A 21,613-nucleotide genomic window follows, 5' to 3' on the forward strand; every position below is an offset into this window, starting at 1 on the left:
TGTCTACTGGGTTTGCGCAGATTAGGAACTGTCACGAGAATCATCTCATCATCAGCACTTCCGTGTTCACAGACGCTTCTGAAGTCTGAAGACTGCGGGTGTCTCATCATGATCGTCAAATTAAACGTCTGCTGTTTTAGCCTCTCTTTTATGTTTATGTGCTTGTATGCGCAATATGTACCACCGGTAAGTCACCATCTGTCGTTGTTAATCTTGATGAAAACGTGTGTTTATGGCACTACTGTTTTCATATTAATTTCAGGGTTGTCTCATTGCAAGTTACAGTAATTGCTGGACTTCAGTGTTGTGTTTACACGCCATTGGGCTGTTTTATAGCTTAAATGACCTAAATAGTGCTGTTGGAAACAACACTATTTTACTGTAAATATGTGCTAAATCACTGTTGTTCATGTTTCAGTACACAGAAGAGTGCAGAAGTGGCATGTATCCTCCAAACGGACCAACGTGAGTATGGCAACTGAAATTATGGATTATACAAACACTTCTGTCAGAGTATAACAATGTTATTCTAAACCTTAATCAGTACAAGCATACAACAATTGCATGTAACAAAATTATGATTATGAAAATTATACAAATATACAAAGTACGAATTCGCATTCAGACGAGTACGAGTCACACAGGAAAGAAACAAAGACTTAGCATGAATAAAAAAGACAAAAACATATTTCACAATATGTCTTATGTGTCAGTATAGTTTAGTTTTAAAGAAGTGAAACCAAGTCAGGTGTTTTGTAACAGTGCGTGTTATGCCTGTTATGCAATTACTAAAATATGTCATATTTGTCACATTACTTCACTTGTGTGGTTTTTGCAGCTTCACACCTTTTTTTAGTACTGGAAAGAAAATTGTAATGGTAAATTTATAAATCAAAGAAAACTGATGTTTTAAAATATAATTGAAAATATAATTGTATATATAAATATACACTGCCGTTCAAAAGTTCGGGATTGGTAAGATTTTTAATGTTTTCAAAGGGTCATTTCACCCATTTGAACATTGTTTTTTATTTAAAGTGGGTCATATATGTAGTCGAAATGTAAAATAATTTTTGAATTTGGTGCCTTCGTGACCGAGAAAAGACAAAAAATAACTTCAGAACGCATTTGTATGAAAGACAACAACTCCCACAATGCACCACATTGCACAGCTCCGCAAGCCACTCCCACTAATCCAGAAAGCGCATATCTGCCTATAAGAGAAATTACTCTTCCGTCTACAAGGCTAGCTACTACCAGAGCTTGAAATTCATTTCACATTCACACAAAATGTCTAGTTAGTTGGCGAACTCATATAGTGCATTACTCCTCGTTTGTATTTCTTTCGAAAAGGTGAATTATTGCATGGTAACGTTACCTGTTCAGTCAGAACATATGCGGTGCGAAACTAGGATAGTTCTCAACACAAACGTCCGTGTCCTTGTCTGATTCAGAGATTTCGTCCAGGAGAAATTGTCATCGTTGAAATTCTTTGCCGCAGACGGACTCTATCTCTGTGTTCGTAGCGGTTCGTAGTTGCATAGTGAGATCACCGGCGCCACCAGTCCGCCCTAACTCGAGCCAGTCCGGGCTCCTCGTCCGCGGCAGGCAGGTCTTCTGCCTCGGCTGCTCTTCGCTATAATGCGGCTTGTAAAGGTAGCCACAAACACCTGATTCAAGCATCAGACTTCCGAAATCCTCTTCTTCTATATCATATTGAGCACTCTCCTCCGCTATTGTCATAACTTTACATCTGTCTCCACAGCGCCTGTTAGCTTAGCTTCAAACAAGATGGAGGATATTGCTTTCAGTTTCAGAGAGTAAAGTCCCACCCACTGATCTGTAATAGGTCTGTAGCGTGAGCGCGCCCCACCCTGGGAAAGATGAGAAACTAGTGTCTGTAGTCTTAACAGAAATCCCCCCCTCTAACACTTCCTCCTACAATGACGCAAAATGACGATTTTTGCGTCATTGTAGGAGGAAGTGTAAGAGGTAAATAACAGATTTCTCCCGTCTCAGGGGAAAATGAGAGAGTGTTGCACGACCATTCAATAGTATGACTGGGTTTCTAACAATGCAAAGCTTAATGCAAATGGGTGAAGTGTCCCTTTAAAATAAGTCTCTTCTGCTCACCAAGGCTGAAATATTATTACAATTTAAAATAACTGTTTTCTATTGATCCTTCAGAAATCATTCTGATATGATGATTTGCTGCTCAAGAAACGTTTATTAGTATCAATGTTGAACAAAGTAATGTAAAATGTAAAAAAAATAAATAAAAAAAGTATTCTTTGATGAATAGAAAGTTCAAAAGAACAACATTTATCTGAAATATAAAGCTTTTGTAACATTATACACACTGTAAAAAGTGAACAGTTGGATCAACTTAAAAAAATTACTTCAAATGGTAACACCTAAAGAAATGAAGTTTTCTCAACTTAAATTATCACGTTTTATCGTGTAAAACGTGATAATTTAAGTTGAGAAAACTTAATTTCTTTAGGTGTTACCAATTGAAGTAATTTTTTTAAGTTGATCCAACTGTTCACTTTTTACAGTGCACTACTTTTCAAAAGTTTGGGGTCAGTAAGATTTTTTTTTTTTGGTTTTGGGTGGAAGAAATAAAAGAAATTAATACTTTTATTCAGCAAGGGTGCATTAAATTGATCAAAAGTTACAGTAAAGACTTTATAAAGTTTATAAAGTTACAAACTATTCTATTTCAAATAAATAAAATAGAACTTTCTATTCATCAAATAATCCTGAATAAAATTGTCCACAACTGTTTTCAACATTGATAATAATAATAATCAAATTAGCATATTAGAATGATTTCTGAAGGATCGTGTGACACTGAAGACTAGAGTAATGATGCTGAAAATTCAGCTTTGCATCAGAGAAATAAATTACATTTTAAACTATATTCAAATAGAAAACAGTTATTTTAAATAGTATTTTTTAATATATTTTTTATCAAATAAATGCAGCCTTGGTGAGCATCAGAGACTTCTTTTAAAAACATTAACAATCTTACCGATCCCAACATTTTGAACGGCAGTGTGTGTAAATATATATATTGTATACATAATTGAAATTGTAAGTTGTGTGAGGGGAGAAGATCTGTATTTGAATCTCTGGATCTTTTAGATTTAAAGGTGATGTGTCCTGGTATACCATTGATCTGGATTTACCACCAAGCAAAAGATGGACAGATGTTATTACAGACAAAAAGAAGGATGTGAGTTTATACCATGATTCAATGCTCCATAGTTCAAATGCTCTACATGCATTTAATGGCATTTCTGTAAGCGCTTAAATTGACCTTATTTGTTTGGCAAAATGTGAAATTTATTAAAAAGGAACGATCTGAGAAGGGCTGATGTGTTCAGTGACGTTTTCAAGAGCTCATGTGCTTTTCTTTTAGATGGCGAGCATGATTCAGGCTATCAGAGATCTAGCGGATGCCTTTGTTCCCAGTGGGAAGCTCATCCAACTAGTAGACAAGGAATTGGTGAGTAGGCAGTCTGACATATCACTTTGTATGATGCTAAATCATAATTTATTGAAGTATACGACACTCTTAAATCTCATATCGCGCGGACACACTGATCTACATACCTGTCAGAGATCACCTACATTAATGATTTAAGCTGTAATAACTAAAATGACTGATGTGTGTGTCCTCAGCCCTTGATGGTGAACACCCTGCCTTATCCTTTCAATGAGGAGATCAGAGGAATAGCATCAGTGTCTGGCGTTCCTTTGGGTATGAAATGCATCAAAACCATCATGTTTCACACTGTTAAATAAAACATAAAGCATCAACTCACTCCATCAACTGTTCTCTGTAACGCAGGTGAGGTGGTGCTCTTCAACATATTTTATGAGGTGTTCACTGTATGCACTTCTCTGGTTGCAGAGGATGTCAATGGTGAGGATATCATCTGATATAACATTGTTTGAGATTATTTTATCTGTGTTATAACATATCGAATAAGCATTATATGACATAGACTACCATTCCAAAGGGTCAGGTCAGAAATATATATATTGTTTTGACAGAAGTGAATACAAATGTATTTAGCGAGCCAGGATAGATTATATTGTTTAAAAGTGACTGTAAAAACTTAAAATGATACAAAACATTCATTTAAAATAAATGCTGTTTAAAACTTTTTATTCATCAAAGTATTTGTTTTCAACATTGATAATAATAAGAAATGTTTCTTGAGCAAATCAGCATATTCAAATATTTTCTGTAGGATCATGTGACTGGAGTAATGATGCTGACATTTCAGTGTAACTGACATCACATAAATAAATGACATTTTAAAATATATTCAAATAGAAAAGAGTTCTTCTAAATTGTTATATTTTTGATCAAATAAATGCAGCCTTGGTGAGAATATGAGACTCCTTTCAAAAACATTATCTTACCGATAATCAAAATCTTTCCGACCTCAAACTTTTGAACAGTAGTGTATAATATCATAAAGTTGTGCCATTCAGGAAAGATTAGTTTGTTTTTACTCTAGGCAATCTCATCCATGCAAGGAACCTGGACTTTGGACTTTTCATGGGGTGAGTTTAGTGTCATTGTTTTGGCATTTGTTGTTAACCTACAGTACTTCCTCGATTTATGATCATTTTTTGAGTGAATTATATATACATACAGTAGTCGACATTTGAAGCGGATCAAAAAAGCTCATCAGTTGAGACAAGAACAGGTATCGTTCAAAATTCATGTATTTTCTTTTGATCCACTACAAATGTTGACTACTATATATTGAAGCCTAAAACATTAAGATTTCAGACTGCTCTTTGGAATTCTCTATTTACAGTTGGGATTTGAAGAACAGGTCATGGATCATCACAGAGAAGCTGAAGCCACTTATTGTCAACCTGGACTTCAGAAGGAACAATCAGACTGTCTTTAAATCCACCAATTTTGCAGGATACGTGGGCATGCTGACTGGTATTCATCAGGTAAGGACGGATGAGAGAATCACAATGAGCGATCTGAGTTGATTAGAGTTCAATCCAGAATGGATTATAAATCATGGTGACAGGATCCAGAATGACCTTTTGTCTCTTTTTAGTTTCACTTCTGCAGTTTTAACGGGAAGGACAATTGTGAAAGCATTGATTGTTGGTCAATAATCACATTGCTTCTGTCCCTTGACTCTTTGTCTTTTGTTTTCTTTCTAGCGCTCTTTCACACTCACTATGAATGAACGATTCAGTCTGGATGGAGGGTACATCGGTAAGCCTTTGCTCTTTTATTTGCAGAGCTATATGGCATTGTCAGAAATACGTTGAAGCTTTCTTCAAATATGATTACTCATTTCATTTGGTCAGATCGTTGGTATGTAGTTTTATTGTGAGTAAGTGTGTGATGTGAATTACAGGGATTCTGGAGTGGATCTTGGGGAAGAGAGACGGCATGTGGATGAGTTTTCTGACTCGTTCTGTGTTGGAGAATGCAACTAGGTTGGCTAGAGATAGTTATTTTAAAATATGGTCACACTTTAGATTAAGGTCCAATTCTTACTAGTAACTAACTATTAACTATGAGTTTTTGCCTCAGTAAACTCCTAATTACTCCTTATTAATAGTAAAGTAGTTGTTAAGTTTAGGTAATGGGTAGGATTAAGGGATGAAGAATATGGTCAATCAGAATAAGGCATTAATATGTGCTAATAAACAGCCAATATCCTAGTAATATGCATGCTAATAAGCAACTAGTTAGAAGTGGACCCTAAACTAAAGGTTTTTTTATTTTATTTTATTTTTTTAAGAAGTCTCCTATGTTCACCAAGGCTGCATTTATTTGATGAAAAATACAGTAAAACAGTAATATTGTGAAATATTATCACTATTTAAAATAACTGTTCTCTATTTATATATATTTTAAAATAAAATGTATACTTGTGATGGCAAAGCTGAATTTTCAGCATCTTTACTCCAGTCTTCAGTGTCACATGATCCCACAGGAATCATTTTAATAGGCTGATTTGATGTTTAAAAAATATTTATTATATTTATCGTCAGTTGAAATCAGTTTTTGCTGCCTAATATTTTTGCGGAAACTGTGATACACTACCATTCAAACTTTGGTGTTAATAATTATTAATAAAAAAGGAAGAAAGAAATTCATACTTTTATTCAACAAGGATGCACTAAATTGATGTTCTTTTGAACTTTTTATTCAGCAAAGAATCCTGAAAAAATGTATCAGAAATATTAAGCAGCAAAACCTTTTTCGACATTGATAATAAAAAATAACCAGTAATAATTGATAATATTTGAGCTCCAAGGCAGCATATTAGAATGATTTCTGAAGGATCGTGTGACACTGAAGACTGGAGTAATGATGCTGAAAATTCAGCTTTGCATCACAGAAATAAATCACATTTTAAAATACATAAAAATAAATAAATAAAAATATTTCACAATATTAATGATTTTACTTGATTTTTCATCAAATAAATGCAGCTCTGGTGAGCATAAGATACTTAATTCGAAAACATTACAAATCATTCTCATTCCAAACTGTGCTAAACTAGTGTATATTTTTTGTCTTTACCTGAACTTAAATAAGAAGTGACTTTTTTATGTTTGCGATATTGAAGAAACAAAAGCAAAGACACATGGTCTTTATGAAGATGATGATTTCTTTTAGCTATGAAAGTGCCAAGGCTCTGTTGGCTGACACTAAGCTGCTGGCTCCAGCCTACTTCATCCTGGGAGGAAACCAGACGGGTCAAGCCTGCATCATCACCAGATCCAGGACACACAGCATCAGTCCACTGGAGTGAGCATTGCATTACACTCTACACACAGTTAAAAGTAGACGTGCAAATTTTTTGGTTAGAAGCTAATAATAAACTGAAATGCTATGTATTTCAGGCTTGATGTGAAGAATGGCAGGTGGTATGTTTTGGAGACTAACTATGACCACTGGAAAGAGCCTCTGTTTTTGGACGACAGGAGAACTCCTGCTATGAAATGCATGAATCAAACCACACAGGATGTGAGTTTTGACCTTGCATATAAACTAAATCATGTTTATCCAGATTGACAAATAACAGTGATTTTTATTTTCACCACTTACATTCTCTTACAGGATATCTCCTTAAAGACAGTCTATGATGTCCTGTCCACCAAGCCAGTCTTAAATAAAGTAGGTTCATTATCCATTACTGTTAATGTTTTATGTATCAGTTTGTAGCACATTTTAATGGCTTGTTCATTAACGCTTCCCTTTATGATGCTGTGCAGCTGACCACATACACTACTCTAATGGAGGTGTCTAAGGGGGCATTGGAGTCTTACATCCGTGACTGTCCTAACCCCTGCATGCCGTGGTGATGGATGGCACCTGGGCAAGCTGCATCACTGGGACGTTCTTATGTATGTTTAGGAAAAGCATGCAATTCAAATTTTAGCATCATTAAAATCAGCAGTCTTACATTTTAGAAGGTTGCAACATCTGATTGATGAGAGCATCATCTGGGTTAATCAAGCTTAGAGAGGAAGTGCAGCCTACTTACTACTTGTCTAAAGATGTGTGGGGGTGTGGGAAATTGCCCTGAAAATTAATATTACATATGGCAAAATGTATTTTTTTTTTCAATCATGTGATTATTTTTTTACTACGTATTAGCATACAGAAATGTGCACAGTGGAACATGTTTCAACTGGATAATCAACACTACTGGTGCCTTGTAACTTTATTTAACCTCCTCAATGCCTACCAATGTGTATGAAAGGAAAAATGATCAACCAAAAATGAGTGTACAAAATTAAGCAGTATACACAACTAACATCAATAAATCATGGAAATTCAGTATTTGTTGTGGGGAAAATGTTGCATTGAGATTTTATGCAAATGTGACAAGAGAGAGCAATCACTGCAGGAAATGATAAAAATCAATATTTTATTCATTTTAAATCTCAATCTAAACATTAGAGAATCACATAAGGTGAAATCCCAAGCAATGGCCAACATGCCTTAAAAAAAAAAGGTAAAAATGAAAGCAAGAGAAAACATTTAAAAGAGTGCAATAAGAGAGGACAGGACAACTTATCAGTGCTAATATGTGATTCTGCTCCATCCTGGGTCAAGTCGAATATATTTAAATAGAGAATTTTTCCAAATGTGCTTGAAGTTTTATCCTGAATTAGAGGAACGTCTATTGTCCTCTGTATATTGCATTCACAAAAAATGCTGATGGGTCTGGGAAGGAATCCCAGAAAGAAATGCAAAAACAAAAGCCTAACCATGCCAAACATGGACACACAAAAATGTATTGCATCCCTTAAACTGTAGCCTTTGAAGGAGCTTTAACAGAGTTCTGGCTTAAAGAGAAACACAGAAAATGAACTTACAGACTACAGAACAGCTTAAAGACAGAGACCCTTTCAAAACATCCTCTCCTACATTCTCCATAAAACAATCAGAATAAAACTTCTTATAAGTGTAGAGACTTCTTTAACATCTCTTGAACTGTTAGATCACACATGCTGACAGGCTAATTCACTAAGACTTAGCTTAGCTGTTGTTTCCAAGGAACCTTAAGGTATTAAGCTCATTATATAGTAATGTTGAATGAATTATGGTTTGTAGTGTAAAGACGAATCAAAGAACCATTCTCATGCACTCTGGGCTCCAATGGTTTCTGACAAGAAAAAAAAAAAAGAGATATGATTTATACGAACGTGAGTAGAACATGTCTTCACATATCACAGGGATCTGCTCATATACAGATCATAGTAACTGAGCTCAATTTTAATATTCAATGCATTACTAAACTAAAACAAGAAATCTTAAATGTAAAATATACATGAAAATACTGAATGTGAGTTTTGAACTAAAGTTATCACCTCATTCTAATATTACATTTTGAATTGTATTAAAGTTACTGCATGTACAGTCTGAACAGACAGCTTAATGTTTAAAGGGATATTTAATATTTACCAGGCTCTTTGAGTGCTTGAGCATTTCCCACCAGTCCTGTAAACTCTTCTGTATTTACATTCAGAATTTCAGCTGCTAAGTTATTATTTTGCTGCTCTTCTGAGATCCTCTTACAAAGTTCTTCCTGTACAAATTATTAGCAAAGAAAATTAGAAAATGTTTAAAAACCATACACTTGATGACTCATTGACTTTAGAGAGTAGAGACATGAAAAACTGTGGCAGGTGACTGATATATATATGTTTTATAATAAAATAAAAAAAATCAATCAAAATATATGATTATTATGGAAAAAATATGAATATTATATAAAACAAATAAATATTAAATATTCATTGATTTAAAAAAAAAAAAAAAAAAAAAAAAAAGTGGATTAACTTCCCACATTTATTTGTTAACTTCACTATCCTGACCATCCCTATTAGAGAGAGACCCCTCAAGCTCTTACCTCACACAGAACAGACATTTGAAAAGGGAGATCCTCCACCTTCACAAAATCTTCCTCATCTGACCTCTGGCTATTGTTTCCAGATCCAGCCTCCTATATTACAAACAAAGGAACTTAATACCTTTTTTTTCATAATTTGGTCATTCTTAAAAAGGAATGAATGAAGTTTGAGGAAAACAGCTGCTCTGACATACATCAGTGTTGATCATGACTGGGGAGTCTGTGTCAGGGCTGGCTGTATCTGAGCTCTGAGGAGTTTCTTGTGCTGAAGCAGCAGTACGGTCCTCCTCCTCCTCCTCCTCTTTTTCATCTTCTGAACCAATTGTTGCCTCCTCTCTGCCCTCCTCTGGAGGCTGCTGATCTGTCTCTTTGGACTCCGATTTCATGCTTTTAGCTGTTAGAAAATGGGAGACAAAGTAAAAAAAAAATGTGTTCAACTGTAATGAGTTGATTGTAAATACCCCAATAAATGTTAATGGTATAATATTACAGAAGAAAGGCATACATTGGCTGCTTTCAGGGCTTTCTAGGTCTGATTTGGTTTCCAGGGGGGCTTCGTTTTGTAAGGCAGAGCACTGAAACAACACAACAGGTCATTATTAATGTCTTCTGAGTCGGGTTATTTGCTCTTTCGTGCGCATGCCAACACACCTGTCTGTGTTCACTAGTGTTGTCCATGCAGGCTTGTAGTGATGTTTGCACCTCAACAGGTCCAGCCTCAAACTCCTCTATCTCTTCCACTTCATTTTCATCTTCTCCACTGCCATAGTTGCATAGAGCCTGTGTCTCTGCTTTAGACAGGCCTAAAGAAAAGACCATACACACAAAACACACAAGTCAAACATATTCTTATCAAAGTCAAATACATTACAGAACAGTCTCAACATATAGGCGATAAGATGGACAACCTCCAGCAAACACTAAAGGGTATTGTTGAATACTCCGAATTTTATGCTATTTTATGTTTACTATTCTATCACATAGAATATAAAAAATATATTTTTTTAAAACAATATCTTTTAAAAATGTACTTTTATTTAGCAAGAAAACTTGAATCAAAAACGACAGTAGACTTTTACAGTTACAAAAGTTTTCCAAATGAACCCTTGAGATAATTCTCACCAGCCCCCAACTTTTGAGTGGTATTGTATATTTATTTCAATCAATAGCTATTTTTTTCTCTTCAGTTTCTGGCTGATAACCTTACTTATAGAAAGAGGCAGCCCTTCTTCCTCTTCTTCTTCCACCTCAGATGCTTCACTCCTCTGTGCATCTTTCTCCTTGTCCTCTTCCCTCTCATGAGGCGTCCCTCGCTGCTCGGTCTCATCCTGATCCTGATGAAAAAACATTTAAAGTCAATTTTTAACACTGAAAACATTCAGGTTTGCAATAAAACAAAAAACAAACAAACACCACTGTAAGTTTGTTGTATGAAACCGGAAAAGGCAACAAATCTAAAGGTTTGTTTTTTTTTTGTTTTTTTTACTCAATTCATCACTTCATATTGAGACTGCAAGCTAATATATACAACATATAAAACTGTTCTGCTGTGGGGCTTTAGATTCAGAAGCAGTGTAGTTTAGTGTATCTGTGTGAATGTTAAGTATCAACAATTATAACTTACTCTGTCTTCATTAAAATATGATGGTGAGAATGTATTTTCTCTCTCTAGTGTTTTCTTCTCCTAAATAAACAATGCAAAGATTATTCTCCTTTAACACAGAAGCATTGCTACAGACACACATTAATCACTCGAGCCTACCTCAGCGCGAGGCGAGTGTTTTGGAGATGTATGGTCAGAGCGTCTCTTGGTCCTGCATTTGTTTTTAGAGGTGTTCTGATCTAAATCCTGCATCAGTCTGAAGAAGGCGAGTTCATTAAAGAGGATCTCAGAGATCTCTACCAGCAGGTCCTCACCACAATCCTGCAGCGTCCGTCCAACAAACTTACTCAGGGAGTCCTGTGAGTGCACACACAAAACCAAGAACATCATTATCATAAACTTCATAAAACTATTTAAAGCACCCTTAATTAAATGTAGGCAGATTTTTAGACCTTTTATTTTATTTTACAATGGGGTAATTATTAAGTGCAGTAAGCCACGAAAATAACTCAATTTGGTACTCACGAGGCAGCTTTATATGCATGCACTTTGGATGTGACCGAGCGCACAGAAAACCGGCTCTGGAGCACGCAAGAACCAAATGGTTCAAAAAGATGTGAAAACTATCAACTTTTGTGACGAATCAACACTGACCGGATTACGCAGGAGAAAATTCTGCCAGCTGTCCCAAAATAATGTAAAAAAATTAAAATAAAACCTGTATTGAGCGACTGAATCACTCACACTGTTTTATAAAGGACTGATTTGATCTGTTATTTTATGTGGATTAATTTCCTCATCTAACATACATGCTATAGTTAATAAATGTTTGCAGGAATTTCCACATTAAAAGTGTGAAACTTGCAAGAATGAGTAAAATTATGCAATCCCATGCCAAAATTCAGGACCTGAATAAACATTCTATTATACAGATATTTGTGAAACAAATTTACATGACTTTTCCAGGTTTTTCATGGCTGTACGAAAACCTGCAACTAGTGGGCTTCCGACACAGATTTTTAGGCATCAGAGTCACGTTCAAATGTTCAAACATACTCATGATTCTCAAAAATGCAGGTTCTTGTGATTTTATTCATATAGGGGTGTGCGAAATAACCATCTTATGTCACAATATGAGTAATTTTATTTCCCAATAACAATATTTATCCTTTTTTTGCTGGAAATAAAGATGTAACAAGAAATGAGAAATTTCACAACTTTCGATACCACAGCAACAAACAAATACTAGGCTAACTAATGCAAGTCGTCAAACAACTACTGAAGAAAAATAAACAAAAAAAAGTCAGTAATAAAATAAAAACAAAGAAGCAAATTACATTCGAACAAATAAATACATTAAATTTGTTCTTACCTGCAGGATGCCGCCCAGCTGTCGGTGGAAAAAACGAACAAACTCCTTGCTTTCATCATTTTGCTGAATGAGTTTGAGCACCATGCGTCTCACAGATGTGAGCAGCTGGTGTGAACACACCTCCCCAACGTGCTCCTGACAGAAAGACACATGCAAGACAACACGTCTCTGAACTGCAGCTTAGACAGTTGATTTATTTGAAATGTTAAAGCGAAAAGTAGAGCAAGCTCACCTTCAGGAAGGGAATAACTTCTGTCATGATGGCTTTGATCTGTCTGTCAAGCTGTTGTGTGTCAATCTGAGGACAATGTGCATCTGTAGATGAATGCCCTGCACCTAAAAATAGACAGACACACAGATATGCATAAAAACACACTAGTAGAGTTATGTAAAGGGGCATACAACCTAAGCATTTATTATATGCATGTTTAAAGCAAGCAGAGCTTTAGTCAAAGGTCTAATCCCTTTAAACATTAATAGCAACTCTCAGATTAATTCAAGACATATTCCAGGTTACTTTAAGCCTAATGAACGAAATGTGTTAGTGTGAAATGTGTACCAGATACAAAGATACAGGCTGCACTAAGCCTGAATTATTCCTTTTAGACATGGAATTACTGACAGTGATGTGTGCTGTGACAGCAGAAGACAGTGTCCATCGTGAGCAGATGTGGACGCAATAAGGCATATAAAAGTTTCTAACCAGCCATTTGTTTGGTTTCTATTTCTATAGCATTGTGTTAAAAATCTTATTGTATCAATTGTGTCAATTTGCTTGTTGCATTGTATCTGGTAGGGACAAGCCATTAGAAGCACTTGCAAATGAATGTCAGGTCTATTCTGCAGTCTGAGAGTGATCGCAGGAATACCTTGCGTGAGTGCTGAGGCGGCAGCAGCAGCTCCGGGGCTGTGCTCAGTGTTATCTGTGTTACACTCAGCCCTTAGCTTCATGCGCTCATACTCCCTCATCCTGGCCAATGCCTTATCTAAATGAATCACTGTGTTGCCTGGAGAAGCAGAAAGGAAACAAAGGGACAGACAGAGAGAGAGCGGAACATGAAAGTATTCAGTCTAGCCCCAACCCAGCAAAGCAAGCATGATCATGGTAAGCAACCTATCTAGGGCTGTCACGATTCCTCGATTAAATTTGAGTACTCGATTTTAAAAAATGTCGAGTAACCTGCAAAATACCGGAAGTGGCGCATTAGGCTACACTGACGAGAACCCATGAACCGCATTATTAGACCGTTTTCTAAGGCTGCACGATGTACTAAAACCAAAAACCATACTATAGCATATGGCTATTGTGAATTCACAAAGGCTGCGATTCAATTAAATAAATCTATGCCCTGCGTTTAATATATAGCGACTTTATTATTTACATGCGTGTAGGTCACGTGCATCTCAGAGCGTGTGTGTTCACTGTAAATGCTGCTAGACATAAACTGTTATCATTTATATGCGTAAAATGCGTCTCAAACTCCATCTCTACATATGCTGTGAGTTTGGGCTGCTTATAACATTCATCTGGGATCGCAATGTGCGCCATTTCATCAGATTTGTAAGGTAAATCATTTATAAACCTATGCCAACACAGGGGAATACATAAATATGATTCTAAATGTGCAAACTGTTACTGTTCATCGCAATTTCAAAATAAAAGTTCTGAGTTTGCATGTTTTGATGTTCCCATATTCTGAGAAATTTCAGTCCCTGTAGCATTTATATCGTAAAGAAGTGGCCAAATGTTAAATATTAAGTTAACATTTGAATTAAATGCAATTTGGCCAATATTAAACAAGGACTTGATCTGGTGTAAAGTGGAACAACAATTACCAGGCCGTTGGCACCCTATGAAGGGATGTGTTATAATACATAAAGTTTCAAGTTTGTATTTATTTATATAGCACATTTAAAAATAGCAAACAAGGCTGACCAAAGAAAAAAAAAAAAAAAGTAGAATTGTTGATTGTTTATATCATATATATTATATTATGTATTTTAACAGTGTTGTTCTATAAAACCATATGATTACTTGCTTTTGATCCTTTATTTGAACCAAAAATTATTTAATACATGTATTTTAAGTCATTTTAAAGGCTATTGTTTGCTTAGGTCTATTTTTATTACCACCGAAAAAAAGACAAAAATATGATTACTCGCTTAATCAACAAAATAATCGACTAATTACTCGATTACCAAAATAGTCGTTAGTGACAGCCCTAAACCTATCTATTGTTTTTCCCATGATTGTGTCTGTATGTACGCATACACTCTGTCTTCTTACCCAAGTCATCACTAGCAAAGGGTTCAAGGTTGGAAGAGGTGGACAGCAGGCTCTCGTTGTCCATCGAATCTCTATCTGCTACCCTCTTCAGGACAGAGTTGGATTTAACGGTAACAATCTTCTCAGATGTGTCCTGGAAAAACCAGGGAGAAAAATAAATAAATCAACTGTGTGATAATTAAAGTGAGAAAATCAGATGGGCAGATGGGGAAGCAAATGTCTTACATTGTCACTGGTAGCCAAGCTTTCACTAGGTGTGAGCTCTGACTGTGAGCCTGTGGCCCACACAGCCGGACCCAAAGAGGACGCATGCTCATCTGCCACACTCTTCTCTGTCAGGTGCCTTGTTACAATGTCCTGGTGGCCAAAACCAACAATGAGATTTGATATGTGGCATAGGATGTGTGTGCGCACTGGGCACACACATTCTATTCCACTTGTTGTTGAAGTACATTTGACTAATTCAGTGTAACCCTCAGGTTGTGTTTGGGTTATTTTGCCACAGAGAGGATTTTCCCAGACCCAAAAATGCTAGTTAATGCTATTGCATTGGACTAAAATTTACTGACTTTCCTCACCCAAAGTCTAACAACTTCCCAAAATTGTTTTGATACTTTTTGTAATTTTTTGTGGGGCTTTTTTCTCCACATTGTAACACTTGTGATGTTCCCGGTCAAAAATGATCGGACAACAAAAAATTGCTTATAAATCTCTAATTTTGTTACATCATCACCAGATATTGGATTAAATCTTTTTGTCAACTTGTTTTCTTTCAATTAGGACAAGGTTTATATTTATTTTTGGAATTTATCGATCGTAGGCCTTATTTATCATTTAAAAGCTTTAAAAACCGTAAAAGCTTAAGTACCTCAGTTTTTGAGTAAAAAAACTAACAAAACAAAAAACATTACTTGTAGATAATTTTGTCCATATTTATCCTCAACTTTATCCTCAAATGGGCTTAGATCAATGAGGCCTAAGATCAATCAGTTTAAAAAATAAATACAAAACCTGTCTTAACTGAAAGAAAACAAGTTGACAAAAATATTTAATCCAATATTTGGTGATTAAATAGTGTAATGAGTGATTTATAAGCAATTTTTTTGTACCACAAGTGTGACTTTAAAATTAAACCATTTCAAAACAATTTCCTGGTTAAACATTAAAGCACACTAGTGTGATAAACAGTGCAATTTTTTTCCTATTTTAAGTAAAAATGACAAAATTATCCACAAACAACACTTTTTTCAGACAAAAACGTAGGTACGTAAGCTCAGACAAAAAATAAATACAAAACCTGTCCTAATCGAAAGAAAACAAGCTGACAAAAAGATTGAATCCAGCGTTTGGTGATAAGGTAGCATAACGAGAGCTTTATAAAAACATTTTTGCAGGATTTTCAACACAGCACATGGGTTAAGGCAATTTTGCAGATTTCCACCACAATCGATGCAGAACATGTGGAAAACCATCAAGTCTCCATGTGGGCCTGTTGTGTCTGTAGAAGTGTGCACAGGTTTGACAATGGTGTACTGTACCTGTAGTGAGTAGAGCGCCCTCTGCCGCAGGTAGTCAGTATTGAGCAGCTGAAGCTCATGGAAGAGCTCAATGAGGAAGTGAGGGCGAGACTCATTCTGAGAGATCAGTGTTGCCACCTCAGAATAGATTGTCTCTCTCAGGGCCTCAAAAAGAGAGAAATCACTGCTCACATCTAGAGAAGAGAAATATACAGTCAGAACAAAAAAGATGATAAACAGACAATCTACTAAAACTCAAGCATATAAAGAGTAGATCAAACAACTGCTGTCTGTGCAAACTAATTCTACAAAAATACTATGTGTGTGAAACATACTTAACATAACTTCAAGTGCAGCATTAGCAACACCTGGAGTACTGAACTTCACACAATATTCAAAAACACTGTTAAAACCATGCTCAGATCCACACTTTCTGTCTTCAACTCAAAAGCAAAGGTATAAAACATCCATAACAAAACACACTGGGTTTGTATTATAAATAGCACAGCAGACTCTTCCCCTTTCCTCCCCAATTTCCCAATGTTCTGAAATGACAATAGTGAACAATAGAAATAAACTTTATACAGCTCAGGGGAGTTGTTTCTAAAATCTATATTTGTGTGAGATTTGTGCCCTGAAAATGAAAACATCTGGCTCATGTCTAGTATTTCTTATGCATGTTAATGCAGTTTAGAAATAAGAAGAGGAGAAAGGGGAGAAGGAAAACATGCAGATTAGGTAGTTAGCAGGTCAAACAGCTGATTAACTTGGAGTTACCTGGGACTTCAGTGCATGCAATTCTGTTAGAGAGAAAAGGTGTTCTCCAAGCATATGCTGTGAAGAACAAAACCCAAAATGAAATGTGAACAAAAACAGAAATAAAAATGAAATTAGTGACACTATAAAACAATACAAGGACACAGGGGACATAAGATGTTCAAATGATGATCAAATTAAATTAGAATGGGAAAAAAAGTCTGCTATACTGTTCTGGCAGATACGTCTCTGATTGAAGAATATAGTGCACATTGTATAACAAGACAGTTCTCATTGTTCTACATTTTGATGTTTAGTGTTATGACATTTTATTCAGTGATATCAGTAGCTGGATCTATGTAAAGTCATACCAGATGAGAGATCATTTGGCTTGCTGTTCTTAGTCTTGCTGTCCAGTTTCTCCTGTGTGAGTTTGTCTAGCAGACCCTGGTTGAGATCTTTGTATCTGACCTGAGAGGTGCGCTCTCTGTCCTGATCAAAGTGAGAGTCACTTGAAACACTGTCACTGTCCACAGACGCTGAAAATGAAAAGAACACAATTTAACCCAATTTGATTGAATTGGGCGTCTTAAACTCCAAGGCTTCTTTTGCCTAAATATATATATATTTGTTAGAATCCATAAACCCAATTAATGATGGAAAAAGGACAAACTTTGCTTTTCAATGAGTTTTTAAAGGTTGAGTATGTCAACTTTAAATATAGACACACCTGTGTTCTTCTGTCCCCTGCCTCTCTTGCGCCGGCTCTTTGTGTTGGGGGTCTTGTCTCTAGAGGCCAGGCTGGCCTGTGCCGCAGCCTTGCGTCCTGCTCTAAAGGTCTTGGTGACAGTGGTCGGGTCTGCCCTGTCTGGCAGGCTGCTCATAGACTCCTGGGAGTCAGGTATGTAGGAGCGATCCCGGGAAATGGAAGGGTGAGGAACAGGAGAGGAGGAAGGGGAGTTCTTCTCTATCTGACTTGTATGGCCTGAGGTGAGGGTGGGTCTCTGACCAGAGCGATTCAGGGAGGAGTTTAACCAGCTCGAGTTATTAGCATCAGCCACAGTATCAGGCTGAGACTGAAACCTTTATAAAGTAAAAATAAACATGATTTGTTAGGTTTCTCTTCCTTTTTTGTAGTTTAAAATAGATCATTTTGTTGACTTTACAGCTAACCAATATATAAAGTAGTTCATTCTTAAATTTTCACCTGACTGTAATTGATAGAATCATCAAGATTTTATCATATTAATCCAAATTACAGAAACACATTAGTACCTTTTCTCTGTGTTGTTGAGTGGAGATCTCTGTAGTGGAGGGGGGAAACTCATGTATTCCGTTTTGACAGATATGTTTGGATCATGCTGATGATCTGAACTGGCATGGTTCTGCTGAAAATCTCCTACCGAGGAGGGAAACAAGGGACTGAAATTTAAGCCTAAAGACAGAAAAGAAGTGAGAATGAAAGAAAAAAGGTTAAATGTATGTATAGGCCTATACAGTATAAATATATTTTTATTTTATATGGAATTCACCCAATTTGAAGAATTACAGATAACAGACTTACCAGTTGGGAAAGGCTGTGTATTGACCGGTATGTAATTTAGGAACATAGAAGGAGATGCAGAATCATGTGTAGCATTTTGATGCTGCTGTTGTCCTGACAAGGACTGACTCTGCTGCTGCTGCTGCAACAGATCATTCAGAACTTGTTTCAACCTGCCAGGAAAAAAAGAGAACATTTTAAAAGTTGTGACAAATGATACCAAAGCTTGTTTCAAATTCAAGCAGTTTAGACCTTCACTACCATTCAAATGTTTGGGGTCAGTAAGATTTTTTTTTAAAAGAAATTAATATTAATTTCTAAAACTAATACTAACAGCAAGGATGCATTAAATTGTAATGAACTTTCTATTAAATCAAAGGATGCAAAAATCCAGTTTCGAATTTTTTTTTAGCAGAACATCTATTTTTAACACTGATAATAAGATCTAGTTATAATAACAGTTATTTTAGATTGTAATCATATTTCGCAAATCTACCGTTTTTGCTGTTGTTGTTTTATTATTATTATTATTATTTTTTTAATAAATGCAGCCTTGGTGAGCATAAGCAAGTTCTTTCAAAAAGCATTAAATCTGATTCCAAACTTCTTAATGGTAGTACACATCTACAGCAAATGCCTCATTCTTCATGCTTAAAATCTTACTTAAATATTTTTTCTCATTTATAAAGTTCGAAAGAAATCTACAGACCGATTAACATTGTTCTGTTGCCAAGCCAGTTGTGTGTAACACTGGTTTAGTTGGTGCATGATGAGAGGGACCTGAGGAGAGGTCACATTATTGGGCACAACACCATATGGCCCTGTGAGCAGAGCTTGCAGCATGTATGAAAGAGTCTAGAGATGAGAGAAGGAAAAAAAAAAAAGTTGTAAGTGAGGGAAAAAAATGTGAAAGAATGAAAAAATAACATGTGTTAAACTCTGACCTGTTGGTCCTGTAGCAAAGTTTGGCACATGGTAGTGCTGAAGTTGAGTTGTTTCTGGAGGTGTGTGATCTGTTCCTGCCAGTGTGCTGGAACAGCGCCCTCAGAGAGAGAGAGATCAGCCGCCCATCGCAAGTTCTCCTGCCGCTTAGCTCTGCTGGAACTACTGCTCTCAGTCTGTGGCTGCTGACGAGGGTGACCCCTTGATCCACGGGGGGAAGGACTACCATTAACTTCCCTGTGAACTTTCACACTGCGCAAAATGAAAAGACAGTTAATAATCGATTGGGTTCGGTGTCTAGACAAACTCTAGAATGTGCCTGTGTGTTTACCTATCTCTGTTATTCCTGTTGTAGTTGCGCTGTTTTTGGGTGGAGCAAGCATGCAGCTCATCTGTAGAACTGGACTCCTCTCCCCCATCATGTTCATCATCATCATCATCATCATCTTCCTCAGCCCCCACCTCAGAGGAGTAATCATCATCATCATCTTCACCAAGGGGACACTGTGTCGATCCACCCCAGGTGGCCACGGTTCTGACACAAAAATGATGATTAGCAACTGACAAAAAATGTAGTCTTCGAAGTATATAAAACACTTTTTTTGAAATGAGCCACCATAAGCTGTCAAGGCCAAGTGTTACCTTTCATCACGACTGTAGGACTGGGTCTCATGTGTCTCGCTCCTGAATGGAGAGTCGGTGAGTGTGCTTCTCCTCTGCTGTTCTGCCATCAGACTCTCCAAATGTTTCCGCCTCTGTCTTAACTCCTCACGCAAGATCTGATGCCTTCGCATCTCTGACCACAGCTATAAAAATACAAAAAGAAAGTTATTAAACTTCGCAACACTAACACTAAAACATGCTGCTATAGTAAAATGACTTTAAATAAACCTTGGACTTCTTTCCCCTGTCTGCAAACAGATTGTCCTGCCCTAAACTCAATCCATTGGTTTAGCAAATGTCATTTGTCTGGTCAAAGCAATGCCACAGAGACACAGTGGTTACTCTTGTCAAGGAAATCAACCTACAATGGCTTACTATAGTTTTCTCTTTTTAAAAACAGTTTTAAAACTTAAAAAAAAAAGACACTTCATTAAATAAATCTTAAAGCCCCTTTAGGGATAATTCACCCAAAAGGGATAATTCACTTAAAAATAAATATTCTGTCATTAATTACCCACGCTCTTGTCGTTCCAAACCCATAAGGCTTTTGTTTATCTTCGTACACAAATGCAGTTATTTAAAAAAAAAAACTGAGAGATTTCTGTCCCTCCAATGAATGTAAATGTACAAAATTTCAATATAGTAGGGCTGGAACTAACGATTATTTTTTCTATCGATTATTTCCATTGGGGAACATCTACAGCACAACAAATCAACGCTACTTTACGTAATCGATTACATCCATGCATTGCTCCAGCCCTAAAATATATGCTTGACAGGTGAGAATAAATGAGGCATGTTCTCGCATGTCACACATCATGTACAGTTGAGCTGCCATTGATCACATTTGATGTACGTTGATCAATGTACATGAGAGTAAACGCCTAAATGAAATCTGTTCATCATCTAAAGTTATTGCATTTTTTCAGAACACTTAGATTAAACTGCTAGATTCAAATGGATTACTTTTAGTTTCTTTATGAACTTTAAGTCTATAAGTTTTGGTGGCATGGACTTTTAAAAGGAGGGATAGAAATCTCCTAAGTTTCATTAAGAAGATTTTAATTTGAGTTTCGAAGACAAATGAAAGTCTCATGGGTTTGGATTCTTGGAACGACAAGGTGAGTAAATGACAATTTTATTTTTTGAGTGATCTATCCCTTTAAAACCCTACCTGATATATAAAAGGAAGCAAAATTTTTATTTGGATTCCACACTAACCTCATTGTCAGTGACAGTGACTGGAGGAGGTTCAGTGGTAGGTTTAAGGCCACTAGTGTTGGCTTTAGCTGAGGAAGAAGAGTGTAATGGTACAGGAGCGGGAGTAGAGGCTGCAGCAGGAATCTTCCTCCTCATCTGACCGCTAGCACTACTGCTCACAGACGACTGACAGGGCACATCATGATTTAAGAAAATTCATAAATCATAAAACTCAGTCTCTGTTCAGTGTGTGTTCATAATAATAACAGTGTTTCACCTACCATTGTTTTGGGGGATATGAA

The 21,613-nt window shown here is 36.3% G+C and overlaps 2 protein-coding genes across 5 annotated transcripts in view; one reads left to right on the forward strand and one right to left on the reverse strand.

Annotated features, from left to right (window-relative positions):
* Positions 1-3: 3 nt before the first annotated feature.
* On the forward strand, positions 4-7,849 carry asah1b (N-acylsphingosine amidohydrolase (acid ceramidase) 1b). Its single transcript, XM_079854317.1, has 14 exons — positions 4-186; positions 419-465; positions 3,148-3,238; positions 3,425-3,511; positions 3,688-3,766; positions 3,857-3,931; positions 4,536-4,581; positions 4,842-4,986; positions 5,209-5,263; positions 5,409-5,490; positions 6,683-6,814; positions 6,910-7,033; positions 7,127-7,183; positions 7,282-7,849. Exons 1-14 carry the CDS (start codon positions 109-111, stop codon positions 7,369-7,371), a joined length of 1,188 nt encoding a protein of 395 aa, XP_079710443.1. The 5' UTR covers positions 4-108; the 3' UTR covers positions 7,372-7,849.
* Positions 7,645-21,613, reverse strand: part of pcm1 (pericentriolar material 1) — a 35,373-nt gene continuing 21,404 nt past the window's right edge. For 2 of the 4 annotated variants that reach the window (XM_079854271.1, XM_079854269.1), the window contains 25 exons: positions 21,333-21,497; positions 20,091-20,254; positions 19,780-19,983; positions 19,451-19,700; positions 19,216-19,361; positions 18,528-18,679; positions 18,239-18,398; positions 17,694-18,046; positions 17,335-17,502; positions 16,985-17,041; positions 16,229-16,401; positions 14,916-15,047; positions 14,691-14,823; positions 13,273-13,410; positions 12,636-12,739; positions 12,404-12,538; positions 11,191-11,388; positions 11,053-11,112; positions 10,636-10,762; positions 10,080-10,231; positions 9,934-10,003; positions 9,623-9,822; positions 9,429-9,521; positions 8,981-9,104; positions 7,645-8,681 (listed from right to left, as the gene is read on the reverse strand). In XM_079854271.1, the coding sequence (XP_079710397.1) occupies positions 8,656-8,681; positions 8,981-9,104; positions 9,429-9,521; positions 9,623-9,822; positions 9,934-10,003; positions 10,080-10,231; positions 10,636-10,762; positions 11,053-11,112; positions 11,191-11,388; positions 12,404-12,538; positions 12,636-12,739; positions 13,273-13,410; positions 14,691-14,823; positions 14,916-15,047; positions 16,229-16,401; positions 16,985-17,041; positions 17,335-17,502; positions 17,694-18,046; positions 18,239-18,398; positions 18,528-18,679; positions 19,216-19,361; positions 19,451-19,700; positions 19,780-19,983; positions 20,091-20,254; positions 21,333-21,497 (3,684 nt within the window). In that variant the 3' untranslated portion in view covers positions 7,645-8,655. The remainder of the gene's footprint in view (positions 8,682-8,980; positions 9,105-9,428; positions 9,522-9,622; positions 9,823-9,933; positions 10,004-10,079; positions 10,232-10,635; positions 10,763-11,052; positions 11,113-11,190; positions 11,389-12,403; positions 12,539-12,635; positions 12,740-13,272; positions 13,411-14,690; positions 14,824-14,915; positions 15,048-16,228; positions 16,402-16,984; positions 17,042-17,334; positions 17,503-17,693; positions 18,047-18,238; positions 18,399-18,527; positions 18,680-19,215; positions 19,362-19,450; positions 19,701-19,779; positions 19,984-20,090; positions 20,255-21,332; positions 21,498-21,613) is intronic. The other 2 variants (XM_079854272.1, XM_079854270.1) reach the window with 2 other exon arrangements.

Source organism: Squalius cephalus, assembly GCF_949319135.1.
Source record: "Squalius cephalus genome assembly, chromosome: 2".
Taxonomy (NCBI): Eukaryota; Metazoa; Chordata; class Actinopteri; order Cypriniformes; family Leuciscidae; genus Squalius; species Squalius cephalus.

Coding starts and splice junctions, on each gene's coding strand:
- asah1b (XM_079854317.1), top strand. CDS start 109: ATGATCGTCAAATTAAACGTCTGCTGTTTTAGCCTCTCTTTTATGTTT. Junction 3,512..3,687: donor AACTAGTAGACAAGGAATTG/GTGAGTAGGCAG, acceptor GTGTGTCCTCAG/CCCTTGATGGTGAACACCCT. Junction 6,815..6,909: donor CACAGCATCAGTCCACTGGA/GTGAGCATTGCA, acceptor TATGTATTTCAG/GCTTGATGTGAAGAATGGCA.